This window comes from Sceloporus undulatus, chromosome 5, assembly GCF_019175285.1.
Source record: "Sceloporus undulatus isolate JIND9_A2432 ecotype Alabama chromosome 5, SceUnd_v1.1, whole genome shotgun sequence".
Lineage (NCBI taxonomy): Eukaryota > Metazoa > Chordata > Lepidosauria > Squamata > Phrynosomatidae > Sceloporus > Sceloporus undulatus.
Genome location: NC_056526.1, coordinates 177,460,956 through 177,481,281, shown reverse-complemented (window position 1 = coordinate 177,481,281; position 20,326 = coordinate 177,460,956). Strand labels below are relative to the sequence as shown.

Here is a 20,326-nt window from a genome sequence, read left to right as displayed (position 1 = left end):
CGGTGACTACATGAGCTGCTTCAGTGGGATCATGACACTGGTTAACAAAGCACAAATTCTTGACTGTTCACCAGAAAGTTGATGCCATCTGTTGAAGGACCAAGAAGCTGTCACTTGCATGTTGCAACTGAAATGGCCAAAAAAAAGGAAACATGCCATCCAAATTTATATGGTTGAGTAGAAATAATACAGTTCTTTTTAAAAAAGAAAGTATTTACATTTCAAGTTCAAATATTCTTAACGTGTAGATATATTTTAACGTCAGTTCCCGTTCCTCCCCACCCCCAAATAGTTTGTGTTGTTGTTCTTGTTGCTGCGTGTGCATTCAAGACATCCAACTTACAGTGACCCAAGGCAAACCTATCATAAGGTTTTCTTGGCAAGAGATGTTCAGAGGAGGTTTGCCACTGCCTTGCCCTGAGGTGAGAGAATGTGAATCGCTCAAGGTCAACCAGTGGGTTCAAGGCCAAGCTGGAAACTGAATCCTGGTCCTCTAGGTCATAGTCAAACCACTATGCCACACTGGCTGTCCCCAAATTAGTTAAGATCCAGATATGTCGTACAGTACTATCACTGTAAATCTGTAAAAACACACTTCCAAAAATCTTTTTGATAAACTGGTACAATACATCCATAATGTAAGTGATAAAGGGCTTCCAAAGTCTTCAAATCCTCTGATTTATCCTCTTGCTAATTTCACTGATATTTGCTTTTCTGATAGTGCTACAGGCAATCCTGTTTTGACTGAAAGATTATCTAATGTTTTCCATATTAGTGTGGAATAATGTTTTCACTATTTCTAATCTTGCATAGAAATTCAAGTTAGTGATAGTAATGCCTTCAACTCACTCGCTGTTGACTCATGGTGACCCCATGAGTTTCGTAAGATTTTCTTATGCAAGGAATACTCAGAGGTGAAATATACCCTACAGCACCCGGTATTCATTATAGGAGCTTATATTGCAAGAAAACCCTTCCAGTGCAGGCCTGGGCAGAGCTGACCCCTTCAAAAGGTAGAAGAAATCCACTGACTTAGGTGGAGCAGTGATAACAGACCTCATCACTGGGATTCTCTACTACATCAACAAGGGATGGCCACGTGTGCTCCAGACAGCCCCACTAGCCCCCTTTCACAAAGTGGCAAATGTTACAGAACACAACCTGGAGACTCTCTGAAGCAGCCATCATTTAATCCCTTGCTCTGAAGGAGCCCTCAGTATAATAGACTTGGGCCCAAGGATGCCTGCAGAGGAGGAACTGGGCAGAGGTTGTCTCTGGAAAGCATACAGATCCAAATGCATGGCTTTGAGGGGATCACTCCTTAGAGCCAGGCATCATTGAGAGTTGGCCAAGATATTAGTATCTTCAGTTTACAGATATAAAATCTAGTCCAGCAGCAATGCTCAACATACACTAGCAAGCTTTGGATCCATAGATGTTGTTTTAAAACAGAGGTGGGCCAAGAACAAGCCTCCAAATGTTGCTGATCTGCAACTCCCATCAGCCCTAGCCAGCAGGCTAATGGTGAGGAAAGATGAGAGCTGCTGTTCAACAACATTCGAGGGGCCACGCTTTGCACACTCATTTTGAAAGAAGGAAGTTTTTCCATACCATTCTACATTTGACATGTTTTCAGAACACATAGGCATATGCATTAAGTAAAGCATACCTCTGTCCAAGAAATCAGATAAAGGGGCTGTACAGACCGCCCTAAAAGGGAAGTCTGCAGCCACCCATTTTTGCCGCACACGGAGGCCGCACCAACAAAATGGCGTGACCTCTGGGAGGCATAAAAAGAACCTGCTTCCAGCGAGTTCTTTTTGGGATGTGCTCAGGGCAGCATTGGCACCCTCGCGCACACCCAATGTACATGTGGCGCAGTGCCATTTGGAGGCTGTGCTGCGCATATATCATCATGGCAGCCCCCGTGTGAATGGGGACGAGCCATGATGGCACCGGGGGTGCACGGTAGGGTTCAGGAACTTGCGGATGCTCTGCATTCCCAAGCCCTAAAATTGGCCCATGCCCCCACAAAGTGGCAGTCTGTACCGGGCCAAAGTCTATTAATATCTATTACTTCACAGACCAGAAGATAGGAAAGTCAACCTGGATAGCACAGTATTAAACAGGGATTGTAACAGGATGTCATCACTGCAAGCTAGTACTAGCCCAATTGATTCAGTTCCTACTTCAACACAATGTCGTCCAGCCTCAGGAGAAGTAGGGTGGTGTGGGTGCAGGAAAGGAATATGCACAATCACTTACCTGAACCCGTTTAGTCTCTGGTTCTGCTATCACACCATATTTCTTAAGATCCAAGTCTCCTATGCTGCGAGTCATTGCTAGCCTGCCATTCACATGAGGCTGCCCCAAGCTGTTCCAGGCTACAAAACCACCACATTTCTTTATTCTTTACCCCACCAAAAAAAGAAAGAAAAAAAGAAAGAAAAAAGGAAAGGAAAGTGTCAGATACAGGTAATCACAATAGCCTTATATATTTTCTTTTACAGTCAATTCAGTGACTAGGTCATGACGGACAAGCTTTCCATCATCATGAAACACTTCCAATTAATTAAATCCAAGTTCTCTGACTTGGTTGTGTGGTATGACTACTGACAACAGACTCTTTTTATATCACCTGCTTCCAAAGCAAATCTATGACCTGTATTTCCTTGGATTGGAGTAGCTCACCCATTTATTCAACAAAGGCCTGGAAACATCATATTCCTATTCCATACTGTCAGGTCACCATCAGAGTCTCAGGAGCATTACCGATATATGCATGTATGCACACCTTCCTCCAGCTAGCAAGGATTTTGTCAAGATCAGGGTTGCCCTTCGTATGAAGAAGCTCTAGAGAGATTCATACCAGCATGTCTACAGTACTACTGCTGATGTGCTCCAAATGTGCAGACAAGTATTAGAGATGCAGCCAGCTAGGACGTCAAGCTAGACTGCACTGCCAAACAACTCCTTGATATTGTCTAGCAATACCCAAACGAGTTTGTCTGCTGGTTATGAATGAACCCCAAGGTTATGATTACTACACTTGATCTTAGCCAAAAAGTCAAGAAGCGCTTCTCAGCCTTTTGGCTAAGATCAAGTGTGGCTATGATTACTAGATTCAAAGGTGGAGAATAGCCATATACCTTTTGATGTTCCAATGCAGCAGTTTCAACTTCTCTTACCCATCCCTTGCCCAGCCAAATTCCTCTCCAATTTGTTGTCCAAGCAGGACAAAGGGTGGACACATGACCAGTAACAAAATGGAAAGAAGCCATGGTTGTTTTCTCTTTTGGTGAAAGAGAAAAGCTATATGACAGCCCTGCAGCTTTAAACCTAATAACGCTAATAATGAGGGACCAGGGATTTGAATTCTAGCCTCACATTTCATCAGTTGATATGGTGTTCATTAGACCTCTCTGGCAATTAATGGGATGCACCTTTTAAAATAAGGCTAAGACCACAATTGCAAATTTTGAGGAGATACCTTTCTTTCTCATCTTTCCTTTCAGGTGTATGATCAATGGTCAGCTTCATGGCTTTCCCTTTACGGCATAAAAGTGCACGGCTATCACCAACACTAGCCACAACCAGCTCGATCCCATCTCGCAGTAGAGCCACAGTTGCTGTGGTCCCAGCATTCAGCAAGGTAGCTATAAACATCACATAAGGGTAGAGAGTCAAAGTCTAAGCATCAAAGATGGCTATCACTCTACTTTTCAATATTTAAACCGTACTATATAATGATAGCTACAAAGCATAAGCAAAAGATATAAAGACAGAAAATAGACAGACATGCACAAAAAGGAGGAGGATTTTTTAAATTTTTATTTTAACAACATGGCTCCATGCAAGGGGGCTGTTTAGGAATGCAAAGTCTATAGCAAAATGATTGTTTTTCTGCTAGCAAAATAAGAACAGCTACACAGCAACCACTTAGACTTAAGCTGAAGGCCAGAGAAGTTTTGTTAAGTGCTATTGAAATTCTATCACACCTCTTTCAATGGAGCTGGAAGTTGGGGGTGGAGCAGGAAAGTTGTCATTATCTTCTTTTCCTCACTAATGAAGCTACTTTATAATTTTCTACTTGAGAACAGATACATAAGAGGGCCTAAAGGAACCAGATCCTATCTGATCTTGGAAGTGTAGCAGGGTCAGCCCTGGCCCCTGTTTAGTAATTGGATGGGAGACCACCAACAAATACCAGATGCTGTAGCTCTGTTTCCAAGGAAGGAACTGACAACCCATATTTGAGTATTCCTTGCCTAAGAAAACCCTATGAAATCTAAGGAGTTGCCATAAATTAATAGGAGATTTGAAGCCACACACACATACACCATAGAGAGACAGTGTGGTGCAATGGTTTGAGTACTGGACTACAACACTGGAGACCAGGGTTCGAATTCCTGCTTGGCCATAGAACTTGTGCCAAGCACAAGAACACAGGTTTTAAAAAATATTATTGGGGGGGATCTCTGTGTGTTCCTAATACGTGAAGACTCTTAACAAAGAAAAGGCTGGTTTTCATGTGTTGGAAAGGGCTATGCATCTCCTGGAAACCCACTGGGTGACCTTAGGTAAGTCACACTCTCTCAGTGTCAGAGGAAGAAAAAGGCAAATTCCTCTCTGAACAAACCTTGTCAAGAAAACTCCATAAAATGTTTGCCTTAAGCTTGCCATACTTTAGAAATAGCTTGAAGGCACAACAACAGCAACAGATATGTAAGTGTTGAATCAGTGTGGGAAGATCATATCTACCATATAAATGAACCAATATACTGTCACCTTAGACTACTGTTTCCAAAGACATGGACCCAATACATTAAAGTTCATGAAACACATGAACTCCCCTTTTCTAGACCTAGAGGGGGCACCTCTGCACCATTAGCAAGGAAAGGAGAAGCTGCCTGGAAATTTGCTTAGTTCTGTTACCAAGGTTCTTTGAGAATTGTTGTTTTCTGACAACTATGAATGCTTTCTCAGAAGTAAATCCTAGAAGGACTTAGAAGTACGGGTGTACATGAATATAAATTTCCAGTGCTACTCAGAATCCCCAGTGAACCTGATGGATCTTACTTTTAGATAAGTGTATCTGCGACTATGTTGTTGTTGTTAACTGCCTTCAAGCTGGCCCCAACCCATGGAGATCCTGTGGATGAGACATCTCCAAGATCTCCTCTCCTCCACTGGTCTGCTTAGGTCCTGAAGGCTCAGGCCCATGATCTCCCTGAATGAGTCTATCCATCTGGCGTGCGGTTTTCCTTTGTACTGCCCTCCAACTTTCCTAGTATTATTGTCTTTTCTAGTAAGTCATGCCTTCTCATGATATGGCCAAAGTACAACATCCTCAGTTTCGTCATCTTGGCTTCCACAGAGAGGTCAGGCTTGATCTATGCTAGGACCCATTCGTCTGTCTTTTTGGCTATCCGTGGTATCTCAGCAGTCTTCTCCAACACCACATCTCAAATGAGTTTTCTTCTTAACCACTTTCTTCACTGTCCAGCTCTCACATGGAGATGTGGAATACAATGGGTTGGACAAGTCTAACTTTAGTGCTCAGTAGTATATATTTATAATTCTAACTTTGATGCTCAGTTGTATATATTTATTCTTTAGGATCTTGTCTAGTTCTTTCATAACTGCCCTACCCATTCCCAGTCTTCTTTTTTTTACTACAATTTCCATTCTGATCAAGGTATGAGATCTCTATTAGCTATTTTGATTACCTCATTGTCTAGGTTGAATTTATGTGTGACAACAGCACTAGTCTTTTTAAAAATATACAGTCTATTAAACTGGCTGACAGAAGTAAGGCCTACCAATGAAGGGAAGACTTAGCAGGGTATTAGGCTGCACTTCTATTTTCTGTCCCAGAAGTACAATTCAAAAATCTATTGTTCTGATGAATATTGATAGGGCCAGTGGACACATGTGGGTTAAAATTGCATGAAGCCTTGTTGTGTAGTGAAAAAATACAGACTAACGCATTAGACAATATAAGAAGTACAGCTATAATAGGTAATAATATCATGGTTTAAAACAGGTATTCATACTGCAGAGCACAATAATGGCACTTAAAATTAATTCTTTTTAAAGATTGTCCATAAATATCTACATGAATTAACTTTCTTTCTCCCCTTGTTCCTATTTTTGTATATTCAGAAAATTATTAAAGGATAAGCATCACTACTTTATGACACACATATCTTAATGCTATTTATACTTATTTGGAAATACAACTCACTACATTCAGTAGATCTTAAGCCCACATTTAGCACTCATAGAATTACAATGTCAGTTTAATTCTTATGATATACAGAGGGTTACTGTCTACATCCCAATCAATGTGTTAAAGTGGAGGTGAGGAAAAAGGAGAGGTAAGTATAAATTTGAGACGGTCAACCTGAATCTGTATTATTACTAGCAGTAAAATACCTGTTTTAACCAGTAAGTGAATAAAACACACCAAGTTATTGAAACCCTTCTTCCTTGTCTCCCCTCCCCATTCCTTCTAAAAAATTAAGGCCAAATCTAGATACAACCTCTAGTCCCTCCCAAGTTCATTCCTTGCTTTTAGAACTGCAATAGCATCCAGACAAGAGTGCAGTGACACTCAGCACAAAGAGGACTGTTGGTGGACTTAGTGACTCAATGGATTTCTATTCCAGCCTTGCCAAGCACAAGAACATGGGTTTTTAAAAAACATGATGGGGGGGGGGATCTCTGTATGCTCCTAACACTTGAAGACTGTTAACAAAACAAAGGCTGATCTTCATCTGTCGGAAAGGGGTATGCATCTCATGTCTTTGTTGCAAGTGACAGTTGTTCTCTAACTATTGTGGCATGTCATTCTGTATCCTCTAGTAATGAGTGTCTCCTCCTGTAAAAGCCTATTAAGGTACTTAGGCCATCTCCAAAGCTCCCACACCCTTACCTCCCTAAGGGTGGTAAAAGACTAAGAAAAGATGCTCTACAGTTTTGTCTTTCTGAATAGCAGCCATGGCTACTTTTAATAGCTATTTCCTCCTCATTTACAGTATTGTTCCAAACTAGGTGGTAGACTTTTAAATAGGTCAGAAACTGGAGCAAAGTATCTTTTGTACATCAAATATACTTAAATAATTAAGCTCCTATCTCCTTGGCCATATTAACTGAAGTCAGTACAACAAACTCCATGAAGTCAATAATTAGTCACAGGATTGGAAAAGCCTTCCTTACAGATCCTTTACACACAATGGGCTATAAACTGGACTTATACATCAGTCCTCTGCAAGCCTGATGGGAGTGGTGAGAAAAAGCAAAGCAGCAATGATTAGTGGATTAGACTGCAGTTCCAAAATCAAGGAAACACATTGTTCATAATGTCACTAGCACTTTATTCAATTTTTTTAGCAGCATAAAGGACCTCCGTCCTTTAATCTCTGTCCAGCATTCAGCTGCACGCATTATCACTTCCACCCACCGCTCTGACCACATCTCTCCTGTGTTGGCATCCCTTCACTGGCTCCCTCTCCCTTTCCGCATTCAGTATAAGCTCCTGCTGTCGACATTCAAAGCCCTCCATGGACTGGCCCCTCCTTACTTATCAGACCTTCTTTCTCCTCACCTTCCCACCAGGGCCCTCCGTTCTGGTAGTCAAGGTCTGCTGTCTCAGCCCAGGATTTCCTCTGCCCCATCCCGGATTCGCCCCTTTTCACTTGCTGCCCCTCACTCCTGGAACCTTCTTCCTCCACAAGCAAGAGCCATCACTTCTTTAACCAGCTTCAAAACGGAGCTGAAAACCATCCTATTCAGAGAAGCCTTCCCAGGCATCGCATAATTGTCGCTTACTATCTGATGTTCTGTTGTTGGCTGTTTATCGATCCATTTCCTGTATTCCTATGTACTGTATATGTATTATCCTACTTGTGATTATGTATTTTCCCTGGATAATGATTAACCATCCATTATGAAGCCTTGCCCTCCCTCCAGTCCATCTGCCTTGGTCCAGGCCTCGGAGGTTGAGAGGAACTGCTGGACCTCTTACCCTTTCTCGTCACCACTCCCTTCTCCTTCTGTATCATGTCTTTTTTAGATTGTAAGCCTGAGGGCAGGGAACCGTCTAACTAAAAAGATTGCATGTACAGCGCTGTGTAAATTTACAGCGCTTCATAAATAAAGGTTAATAATAATAATAATAAAATCAGCTGAGAACCAAAGTTGTTTAACATTTTTTAAAAAAACAATCAGATTTGTTGTGTCCTAGATAGCATCACTATAGAAATCATCTTATAATCTTTCAATAGGTATCTTAACACTCACTGGACATTTTTAGAGCATGTCATCTCTACTAATTGACAAAGTGGATGTGGGAACCTTCCAGTAGTCCAGGCTAGGAACCCGCCAGACTCCTTCACCTGGGACCACATAAAGCAGATCTCTCTTTCCACTGAAGCCCAGCATATAGACTCCCGGGCCTCCAGTTCTAGAGGTGTTGGTCGAGTACAGTGTCTGCCATAAATAACATGTACACAGAGGCAAATAGGAAAAATTCACCCAGGAATTTTGCTCAAAATAAAGAGAGAGAGAAAACCTGTTAACACTTGGGAAGCTGAGAGCTGCAAAGGAGAGGGAAGCATACATTGAGAATCTGAATACTCTGCTTAGAGAGGTGATGGGGGAATCAATCTCTCTACAAAATTCTCATCAATCCATAAGCACACTTTCTGTTGAAAGCTTATGAAGATAATTTGCAAATGCAGCACTCTAATAGGCATTTAAAGGAATCATTTTATTTGGAGACTATTAAAACATCCTAAATAACAAAAAAGAAGATTTGCTGTTTATACATTTTCACTTTTACAAATATTCTCAGTCGCACAAAATTAACTGGGATTTATTGGTTCTAGCTCTTGCCTGAATAAAAACTACTCAGATCATTGGAAAGAAGAGTCCTGCCATTTGCAATAGACAAAGCTGATGACTTTCAAAGGCACTGTAGCCACTGTAAGCAAAGTGAGTACAGTATTACATTTACAGACAAACTGTTCCCCTCACTTATATGCACAATTAACTGGGAATTTACTTGATCACTCTTCCTAAGGGGACTGAGATATGGGCAAGGCACAATTCTTGTTTGCTTCACTACAGTTTGTGCAAGAGGCAGTCCTCTGGATGGCCCAGAAAAAGGTACAGGAAGCAATGAAATTTGTTGGCACAATACAGATTTTTTTAAAAAAAACCTTAAAAACTTATTTCTGCAGCTCTCTCACTTCCTCAGTGTTGCAGGTTAACATATTTAAAGCTTTATGTAAAGCGCCGTGTAAAACTTACGGTGCTATATAAATGAGCTTTAATAATAATAAAATAATGGTTCTGACTGGCTATGTTAAATGGAAATGAAAATAACTTCCAAAACTCCTGGAAAGTTAAAGGTTCCCCACTACTGATATGTAAGATTGTAACCATGGAGCCCAATCCTAAGCATGCTTAACCATAACTGAATACTAGGTTCAAAGTAGCTTTATTTTTAAATAAGCACGTACAATCTAAACGAGTGCAATTATTCCACCTGTGACATGTACTTTTATAGATGAGACTATATAGTCACAGAGATGTCACTAAGCTAATTTTACTAATTGATTATAGCTGCTTTTACATTGAACCAATACTAATGCGAATCAAGAACAGCCATGTTCTTGCAAATTAAAAATGGATTTCCCCTATTATATTTTACATTAAAAATTCACCAAATGAAGTTGATACAATAATAATTATTCCATTTAAAAGCTATTCTAGCTTTTACATGCTCGGTAGATTAGGCATTGGGCTTGCATGCATGTTATATTTTATGAGAAAGCAGATGCAAAGAACCACAAAGATGAACATATCAAGCTGTCTCATACTATCTACCTCATTATTTTCTGCACTGGTTGCAGTGGGTCTCCAGATTTTCAGGGAAGGGTCTTTCTCAGAAAAAACAGGGATTGTACCTGGAATTTTCAACATGCAAAGCATGTGCCCTGTCACTGAGCTACTGCCCTAGGATGTATAGTCATAGGCTAGTGTTAAGTTGGCTCTTTCAATGTACATCAAATGTCTAATACATATTTGACAATGCTTATTTACACTGAGGGAAGCAGCCAAATGACTTTCAGATGTCTTGGACCAGAACCACCAGAACCCATTGCCATCAACCATACTGGCTGGTGATCATGCGAACAGTAGGCCAAAACAATTGGACCAGGTCACTTACACCTAAATTTTCATGCTTAAAACTGAAAGTAAATTCCAATAAATTTGGTGAGCATTATCACTATATTCTGTCTAGATTGGCACTTTAATGTACATATTAGCCAAATGCTTTAAAGACTTTAAAGATTTACCAACAGTCACTTTACAAATAATATATTTTTTAAAAATCTAATTCTTCAAGCACAGAATAACCTTCTAGATTTAAGCCAAGTTAAGATAACATAATTGCATTTACTTGTTGCATCTACTTCAAAATATTTTATATCAATCATTTTCTAGAAAACTTAACCCCATACCAGTGCACTATTTCATCTTAGATTTCAAATTAATTCTCTTAAAACAGTTTTCAACAACTCTGACCAGACATCCTGCTGATAATTATAAAACAGTTTTTAGCAGGTCCTGATATATTAAAATGGCTCTCCCACCTCCCCATAAGTAGCAGGATTATTAGAAAACTACTGGATGCCATATGGGGAGGAAATTTCTTCTTGCCACTGCTGAACTGAAACAATTTATACTTACCATTGGCTGACAATTCAGCATGTCTCAGATATGCTTTGTCTATTTCTAAAAAAGCTCTGATCAATACTAGTTCCATATTCTGTTCCTCAGCAAGAAATTCTCTGGAGAAAAACAAAAACAAGTAAGTGACAGAGCTGACATGAGCTCAAAGAAAAACAACACCAAATGTTAACCTGCAAAACCATATGAACTAGAGCAAAAATCAGGCAGCCCACGGGTAAAATGTGACTGGCTTTGCATATCCTCCCCTCCCCCTAAAAGAAAGTATTTTCCTGCAAGAAGAAGGAAAAATACTGCAATTGCACTCTAAACTAAGATGTATCTCCCTCCCTTTTTTCCTGTAAGGATTTTATACTGATGTGTTAGCCTTTGTCTGGAAAAAATATGAAATTTTATATGAAAATGTAAAACTGGCCACTGAGGAACACTACAGGTTAAACTGCATCTGGCCTGTACGTTAATGAAGACCTGCCTAAACTTTTGGCCATCAACTCACCTTCAATTATTGATTTACATCTTATAGACCTTCACTCAAACTGCTGTTTATAAGTCTGGACTGTGTATTTTTTTAAATAATTGTACAAAATAATTAATTATTAAATACATTAATTATATCTTCTAATGTTTGTTATGAGCTTATATATATTTTATGTTTATATTCTGATTGTTTTCTCTTGTTTTTTGTGAGTTTGCACTTATAGTATATACCATTCTTTTGTTTTTCTTCATCCTAAAAATCTTCAGCTCTTAAAAATTTACTTCTTAAGACAATTCAAACACTGTATCCCAATGCAAATACTATATACTCACTTTGGAACTGTTACCTATTTGTGTATAATGGTTAACTTATTTTGACTATTTCCTGTGCAGGTAAACACAAATACACTGAGCTGCATACCTAATAAATACTGCATATCTAATGAAAAGAATGAATACAGTAGGTCTTATACAACTTCAAAAATATGTTCAAACCCAAGGGATGAGGACTTGAAATTGTTTGTACCTGAAATTAATAGCAAGACATTGTTCTGTGTTTTTCATAACATGGAGGTGGAGGAGGGAAACAAGACAATGGCACACTCTGAAATCTAAGCAATGTCTCCATATTGCTTCATAGTAAAGCCAGCTTTGAAAAATGATTTCAAAAAATGGTGGTTTATTGGGGCATTCCTACACTTGTGATCCATTCCTTAGGAATCACAATGGGACCTAATGATCTTATGGACCATAGCAGGATTCAGTGAAATAAGTTGTCACTACTAATAGTACATATACAACCATAGAGAAGACTAGTCATATGGAACCCCATAGTCAACAACTATCACACAGAGACCACAATCTGTGCCATGTTACCATCTCTCTGGCTCTTTTATAAGAAATGGAGGAGAGATAGTAACATGGCACAGATTGTAGTCTCTGTATGATAGTTGTTCACTATGGGGTTGCATATGATTGGTCTTCTCTATAGTTCTGACGTTCTCTGTAGTTGTATATGTATTTTTATTTATAAGCCAGAAAGTCAATATACTCACCGGATATATTTTTGCATGTACTTATTGCAAAAATCAGCTACTGCCACCCCACCATGCCCATCATAAACTGCAAAATACTGGACATCATCAGTCAGCTGAGCATAATCAAAGCGATCTTCATTTTCTTTCCGCTTCCCAATATGGCTGGCACAGCCCACATTTGCCAGGCTGACCTTGGGGATTGGCTTTCCATATTTTATACTTGGTGGGAGAAGGATGGGCTCATCAATGCGGTTGTCCCAGATACCAAATGAGTCCCAAGTGGCAGGACGGCCACTACCATCCAGGTCAAAACGGGAGGTTCTGCGTTCAGTGGTAGAACTCTGGCATACGGCTGTCAGGTGCTTGTCGTCTTGCAAAATACGAGATGTTAGCAGCACTCTCCTTGCTTGGTGGCCTCCAGTTCTAACCAGATTTATTAAAGCAGCAGTGGACATAACTTGGTTCCACAGATGTTGATGGAGAATGAAACAGTGGGAAGCCGGCCTTGGAATGTCCTAAAAACTAGGAGAGCTGGCCAAAGAAAAACAACAACAACATAAGGTTAGTACATAATTCCTGGAAATGCAATTTCAGGTAATGTTATATCTCATGCTCAACTTAACTTGCCCAACTGAACTTAGTTGAACATGAGACATCAGTTTGATAAAAAATGCAAAAGAGCCAAACACTATTTTAGTAACGCATCAGCTGGATTTTACAAGTCTGGCATCTTGATTTAAGTAATGAAACCACCACAGCAGTCCTTAGTTATTGCCCCCCCCCCCCCCAATAGTACGCTGTTTGCAAATCAGTATACAAAAGAAATAGGGAGGAGAGAGTCTGGGTGGGTTGAGCAGCAATATGTTAATACACAGTATATACTTGATAAGATTTATATTTAGCAACTGCAGTCATGGTGGTTTCATAACTACAACCACTCATGATCAGACACAATATATATAAAGCAAGGTTATTTCTCTCATCTTATTTCAAGAAAAAAATTATCCTGCCTTTATGGAATTTTCCTCTAGCTAAGAGAAGTGCTTAATTAGAGGTGTGCACAGCCAAACGGGCCTGAAGGGTTAAGTGCAAGAAATTTTTTGATGCTACATAAGCTGAGAGAGGAAATTAGAGCAATGACCTTGCTTTACTGTTTGCCAAAAGCTATCAAGCATTACAAATGGAAATTCTTTGGGACTTGGAAGACTGCTATGCATTCCACAAGCAGATAATTACAACCACCCCTTCCAGGCCCAGAAACATTTAACTGCTTAGGAAGTGGGTGGTGGTGGTGGTTATATAATTCCCATGTTATTCTCTGTATTTCTCACAGAGAAGGTGAAGCAACTAAAATAACTACCCTTTTTGTTCTCTGCTCTCTATTACCCCAAACCACTGTACATTTCAATTGAAACTAGATTAGCTGGGGAATTTCCAGAGAAATACTTGTTACAAATGCAAGTTTCTTCTTTCACATAATCTAACTGTTCGTTGTTATCCGATACTTAGAAATACAAGAAAGGTGGCCTTCAGCAGGCTTCAATAACCAGAAAACCAGGAAGCTATTTATAGTACATATAAGCCTCTGTTCTTCAAGAACACACCTACATGTACAATTCTGAACCTCACGCATGTCTAAAGCTAGGAATCTGTAGAGCTGTCTCTGCATTAGTTCCTTGACTCATAGACGCAAATCCAGGTTGCCTTGTACAGGATTTATTTGCAGTTAGAAAAACCATTTCCCTGCAGATGTGATGCTTGCATTCAAACCTGTGCAAGGTTGTCAACCACTTAACATTGTCTCCCAGGTATATTTTCCCAGCCCCATGCTGAAGTTAATGCTAACACATCAACATTTTGTTGTCATTATTTGACATCAAATCAGCTTTGACTTGATGCAGCTCTATGAATAAGAGACCTCCAAAAGACCCTGATACTGTCAGACCTGATCTTGCAAACTCAGGAGATTCAGAGGAGGTTTGCCCTTGATTTCCTCTGAGGCTATGTGACCCAGTGGGGTTTCTGGCTGACCAGGAATCAAACCCAGGTCTCCAGGGTCATAAGCCAAAACATGGGGTAAAAACAATGCTAGCAATAACAACAGCTCAAATAGCAAATGCCACAATCAACTACAATTTCCAAGATTCCCTAGCACTGAGCCAGGGCAGTTAAAATAGTCTCAGACTTTATTATTTCTGCAATGCATTTTGGACCCTAGTCCAACTTATCTAGGATAAATGCCTTGGAACACAATGGAAGTTACTTCCATGTTCCAGGAACAAGCCTGATAGTAACAGGATAAAAACTGCTGTCAGGACTGGATTATCAATGGTTAAATTGCTCCAGGATCTTCATTGGTTATGAGCCCAGTGCTGAAGGAAATGAGTCATTTTCTTCTCCAGTCCCTTTCTCTCATGATTTTTATCATCATCCGCTTTGGAAATAAACTGCTTCCCTATCAAGAAGACTTCTCTCTTTTGCCTGTCTGTTGGGATCCTGAGATTGCCATCCCAAAGAGAACTGGGGTGACAGTCCTGTCCTCCATTTTGTCTTGAATGCCCTCCATTTACAGTCCCTTGTCCTCCTCTCTGGTCACCCTGGAATTGGTGCCCCACCAAACCCACAATTTCCAAAGCACTGAGCCATGGCCATTGAAGCGGTGTGAAACTGGATTATTTTGTGCAATGTACTTCTGACCATTATCTCACACACAATCAAACACAGAGGCAGGGCGGTTGTCTCCGGCAGAGACATTGAAGGGTTTAGAAACCATAATGCTCTATGAGGAGCAACTTAGGGAGATGAATATGTTTAACCTGGAGAAGAGGTGATAAGATAGCTCTTTTTACATATACGATGGAGTGTCACAATGAGGATGGAGCAAGCTTGTTTTCTGCTGCTCCAGAGAATAAGACATGGAGCAATGGATGCAAACTACAAGAAAAGAAATTCCACCTCAACATTAGGAGGAACATCTTGATAATAAGAGCTGTTTTAACAGTGGAAGACACTTCCTTGGAGTTTGGTGGAGTCTCCTTCTTTGGAGGTTTTTAAACAGAGGCTGGATGACCATTTGTTGAGGCTGCTTTGATTGTGAGTTCCTGCATGGCAGGGAGTTGGACTGGATGGCCCTTGGGGTCTCTTCCAACTCTATGATTCTATGACATGGCTTGAATTATTATTATTATTATGTTTATTATGTTTATTCATATCCCACCTTCATCCCAGTACAAGGACTCAGTTAAAACACTACAAAACATGCAAAAATACAAGTTTAAAGAACAATTTAAAACGTTACATTATTAAAATTTAAAGTTCAAAACACTTTAAAACAAAAAGAAAACATCCACGTCATGCAAAAGCCTTAATTCTTAATCAAACTTTCAAACATTTTTATACACACATATATATATGTGTGTGTGCATACACACATATACTGTATATACTATAATACGTGTGTGTATATATATATATATATACACAAACAATTACATACACACAAATGTACACACACATATATATATATTGTAATACGTGTGTGTGTGTATACACACACATATATAAGCATATATATGTGTACACACACACACATATATACACACACACACACATATATACACACACACACATAATAAGTATGGGTGTATATATGTATTTACACACACATATATAAGCATACACACACATATATTGTTGCAAGCCGCCTTGGGTCCCAACTTGGGAGAAAGGCGGGATAAAAATAAAATAAATACTCACACACACACACACACACATATATAAATCCACACACAAATGTACACACATTCATGAGCATTTCATCTAGGAAGCCAGCAGCCTCTTTCCACTCAAAAAGAGCAGCGCAAAGCTTGACGGCGAAAGAAAAAGGAGGCAGGGAGGAGGCACTCCTCACAGGCGCTTCTTCTGAAGCGGCCCTGCGGCCTCCAAATCCCCGCCCTTGCGTAGCCAGGCTCTGCCCGGCCCCCTCTCCCTTTGGCGGCCAGGCTGGCGCCATTTACACCCCGGAGGGCCCGCCGCCTCTCTTCCAAACAAGCAGCAGCACAAACCCCTGAGGAGGAAGGAGAGTAGCCTCCTCCTCCTTTCTTATGCAATATGCAAAGCCACCCCCAAAAAGTGAACCACCAAGCCTCATGAAATCTCCACTTTAATACATGGTCTTGTGTGGGGTGTTTGTTTTGTTTCTAATGGATAGAAAGGGAAAGGGCTGTAATAATGCACTGCTTTCCCCAGAAACATATACAAGGGAAGCCCTATAGGCCACAGTTTGCCATTGCCAACCCCTGAGGCTGAGAGAGTGTGACTTATGGCTGACGGGGGATTCGAACCCTGGTCCCCAGAGTCACAGTCCAGCGCTCAAACCACAACTGGCTCTCTTGGCCATATGTGAAGTTGAAGGCTTTCAAGACCAGCATCCCTAGTTTTTTGTGGGTTTTTCGGGCTATGTGGCCATGTTCTAGAGTTTATTCCAGCTGGCAAAACGTCAGGAATAAACTCTTCTAGAACATGGCCACATAGCACAAAAAACCCACAAAAAACTATTGGCCGTGTGTTGTGTGCCTTCAAATTGTTTCTGGATTAATGGCAACCCTGTCATGGTTTTTCCCCCTCTGATTTGTTCAAAGGAGGCTGGCCTTTGCCTTCCTCTGAGGCTGAGAGGGTGTGACTTGACCATGGTTGCACAGTGCGTTTCATGGCCAAGCGGGGATTCGAATCCTGATCTCCAGAGTTGCAGAACAACCTCTAAACCACTATGCCACACTGCCTCCTCTGCTGCAAACCTTTACCTAGAAACATGTACCACAACATCCAAAACCCACAAAACAGTGGTACCTTTATGGGACCAACCCAAACGCACAAAATACAGGATGCAAGCCTGTGGAACATTAACATAGCAGTAACTTCCAAGAAAAACCTGTGATAGGTTCACCTTGTTGCTGCTGTTGTTGTTGTTGTGTGCCTTCAAGTCTTTTCAACTTACAGTGACCCTAACACCTATCACAGGGTTTTCTTGGCAAATTTTTGCCAATATCCTCCTCTGAAGCTGAGAGTGGGACTTCCCCAAAGTCACCCAATGTTTTCTTCATGGTCGAGCCAGGATTTGAACCCTGCTCTCCGCAGTCAAAAGTCCAACACTCAAACTGCTGCACCACACTGGCTCTAGGTTCGCTTTAGGGCTGCCATAAGTAGGGAATGACTTGAAGACACACATCACACAACTTTATAGGAGTTGCAAACTCAGGCTTGCACCGCTAAGAACGTAAAACCGAGACTTACTTCCTCCTGCCAAATAATTAAAGAAATCCATTAAAGCACAATTCAATATTAGCCATAACAGTTCAATAGCAGTATACCCATAAGTAACAGTTCCAACCAAAGTGCAAACAAGCTATAAAGGAGCGATCTTTCAAATTTAGCTTCTGCCACAAATGCACCAGACTACCCTCAGGGTGCATCCACACTGTAGAAATAATGCAGTTTCATGCTTTTAAGCACTGTAGCTCCATACTATGGCACTCTGGGATTCGTAGTCTTACACAGTCTTTCTCCTTCTCTGCCAAAGAGTGCCAGTGCCTCGCGAAAATGCAAAGCCCAGGAATCTGTAGGGTAGATAAAGTGGTATCAAACTGCATTATTTCTACAGTGTAGCTACTGCACCCAAAGACGGGGAAATCATAGACAGGGCTACAATCTTAAAACACATTTTAAGTGGAAGAGGAATTTTCAGCACCACTTGCTTGAACTATTGTTATTCTACTTTATACTTCTTATATACTTTTTATAGTTCCTTTCTCCTTTTGTGTCAAGCCTGAGGGCAGGGAACTGTCTAACTAACAATTTGTAAGTCACTCTGAGAGCATTTCTAAAGAGCGGGGTATAAACGCAATTAATAATGATATACTTTTTTATACTCTGCCTTTCTCCCAATTTAGGGACTCAGTACCAAATGAACATACTCCATTCACTCTGCCATGTGTTCCTCTGCAAAATTACCTTATTGCCCACATTGATCAATGGACCTGATGCACACATTTCCATCTTGATGAAGGGCCCGTATGCCAAAATAAAAATTTTGGGGGACATCTTAATCTATATGAAAAGAAAAGCTTCTCAACCCTTAAATTCCTTTTACATTTCTAAGGAACACTTGCCAGTCCTATGATGGAGCTATACTGTAGACATAATGCAGTTTTGACACTGTTGAAACTCCATCCAATGGAATACTAGGAATGCCTTGTAGCTTTACAAGGCCTTTAGCCTTCGCTGTCAAAGAGTGCTGGTGCCTTGCCAAAGTACAAATCCCATTATTCTGTAGGCTAGAGCCATGGAAATTCAACTGGTGTCAAAATGCATTATTTCCACACTTGTATTATTATTGTATTATTGTTGTTGCATTATTACTATATCATTTCTACACAAGTGTTAGTGATTCACAAAGTTATTGCTGTGTTAATTTTTTACGTCTTTTTAAAAATAATAATTTAAAGCCAAAATAATAATAATAATAATAATAATGATTATTTCTACAATGCAGATGAACATTAAAAAGGAACAAGCTTCCCAACTCTCAAATAAGGACAGCCTGTGTTCTGGACTATGACTCTTGGGACCTGGGTTCGAGTCCCCACTCAGCCATGGAAGCCCAATGTGGGGTGCCCTTGATTCAGAGGAAAGCAAGGGCAAGCCTCCTCTGAGCAAACCTTGCCAAGAAAACCCCATCATAAGGTCAGTATGGGTCAGAAACGACTTGAAAGCACACAACAACATCTACAATAATAATAAGGGACACTTGCCAGTCCTGCAAGGGACAAATTTCCCAACTTTAAATGAGGGGTTATCCCTTCTAATAAAGACCCCTGGAAACTCTAGAGCCCATGAGGCTGAGGCTTCCAAGGAAAGCAATGGGGACATCTATTTATTTCATTTGTACGCTGCCTTTCCTCCCAGAAGGGACCACCAAATAAAATCAGAATAAAAACATACATAATAATAATAATCATAATAATAATAATAACAAATCGTTATAACAAAAATATCAAGCCTACATAGTAATCAGTAACATAAATGAAGTTTAAAGGCAGTAATAAAAATGAAATAAATAATAATAATAATAATCCACATTAAACTACCTTTCCCAGGATTCCCTGGCACTGAGCCAGGGCAGTCCATGCTGCAGTCTCAATGTGGGCTGTTTCTACAGTGTGTCTCTGGACCTTTCCCTGTATTAAGCCCTCCTCTTTCTTACCTGGCCAGGCTTCTCCCTCCAAGTGAAGCAGGCAGAGGCAGCAGGTGGAAAGACCCCGGATGTAGGAGCAAACCAGGGACAGACCCGCCTCTGGCCCGCAAAGGCTCCAAGAGTCCAAATGCTTCTCCTAGGGTGCTTCTGGAATCCTCACTCTGCCCTGCTTGCGAGGCAGCTCTCTCGTCCAATGGGGGCCTTCGTCCCGCCCCTAAACCCAGCCAATCGCAGCCGCGCACTGAATGAGCCTTCTTCCCTTCCTCCCTGAGGCGCCCTCCTTCTTCTCAAGCAGCTGCAGAGATAATCCCGCCTGACCCCAAATTAACTGCCCTGCCTCCTCCATGCTGTGGGTTCTACCTTCCCAGAATGCCATAGCATGGAGCCAGGGCACTTAAACGTCGTGGGTTCAGACTGGAGGTTTCTTTTGACAAACTCAGTTCCCAGGATTCCATAGCAATGAGCCATGGCAATTAAAATGGTGTCAAACTGGGATATTCTTCTCTGGTGCCAGGACAAGCTACAGTTCCCAGGATTCCCTAGCATTAAGTGGAGTCAAACCAGATTATTCCTTCCTCTGGTGACCATCCTAGATGACAGGCCACTTAAAGTGGTGTCAAACCAAATTATATTTTCCTTGCCCTGGTGCCAGAGAAACCAACATACGCTTCCCCAGAATTCCCTAGCACTGAGGCACAGCCGTTAAAATGGTGCCAAACCTGGATTGTTTCTTTGGTGCCACAACAAGTACATTACCAGAATCCCTAGCACTGACCATGGCAGTTAAAGTGTTGTCCAA

The 20,326-nt window shown here is 40.8% G+C and overlaps 1 protein-coding gene across 1 annotated transcript; it reads right to left on the bottom strand.

Annotated features, from left to right (window-relative positions):
• On the bottom strand, positions 1-19,694 carry PPM1K (protein phosphatase, Mg2+/Mn2+ dependent 1K). The gene is made up of 6 exons (XM_042469314.1): positions 19,537-19,694; positions 12,294-12,806; positions 10,762-10,862; positions 3,491-3,656; positions 2,266-2,410; positions 1-127 (listed from the first exon to the last, which is right to left on the bottom strand). Exons 2-6 carry the CDS (start codon positions 12,728-12,730, stop codon positions 68-70), a joined length of 909 nt encoding a protein of 302 aa, XP_042325248.1. The 5' UTR covers positions 12,731-12,806; positions 19,537-19,694; the 3' UTR covers positions 1-67.
• Positions 19,695-20,326: the final 632 nt, after the last annotated feature.

Coding starts and splice junctions, on each gene's coding strand:
- PPM1K (XM_042469314.1), bottom strand. CDS start 12,730: ATGTCCACTGCTGCTTTAATAAATCTGGTTAGAACTGGAGGCCACCAA. Junction 10,863..12,293: donor TACATGCAAAAATATATCCG/GTGAGTATATTG, acceptor GTTTTTCTCCAG/AGAATTTCTTGCTGAGGAAC. Junction 2,411..3,490: donor AGGAAAGATGAGAAAGAAAG/GTATCTCCTCAA, acceptor GGTGGGGTAAAG/AATAAAGAAATGTGGTGGTT.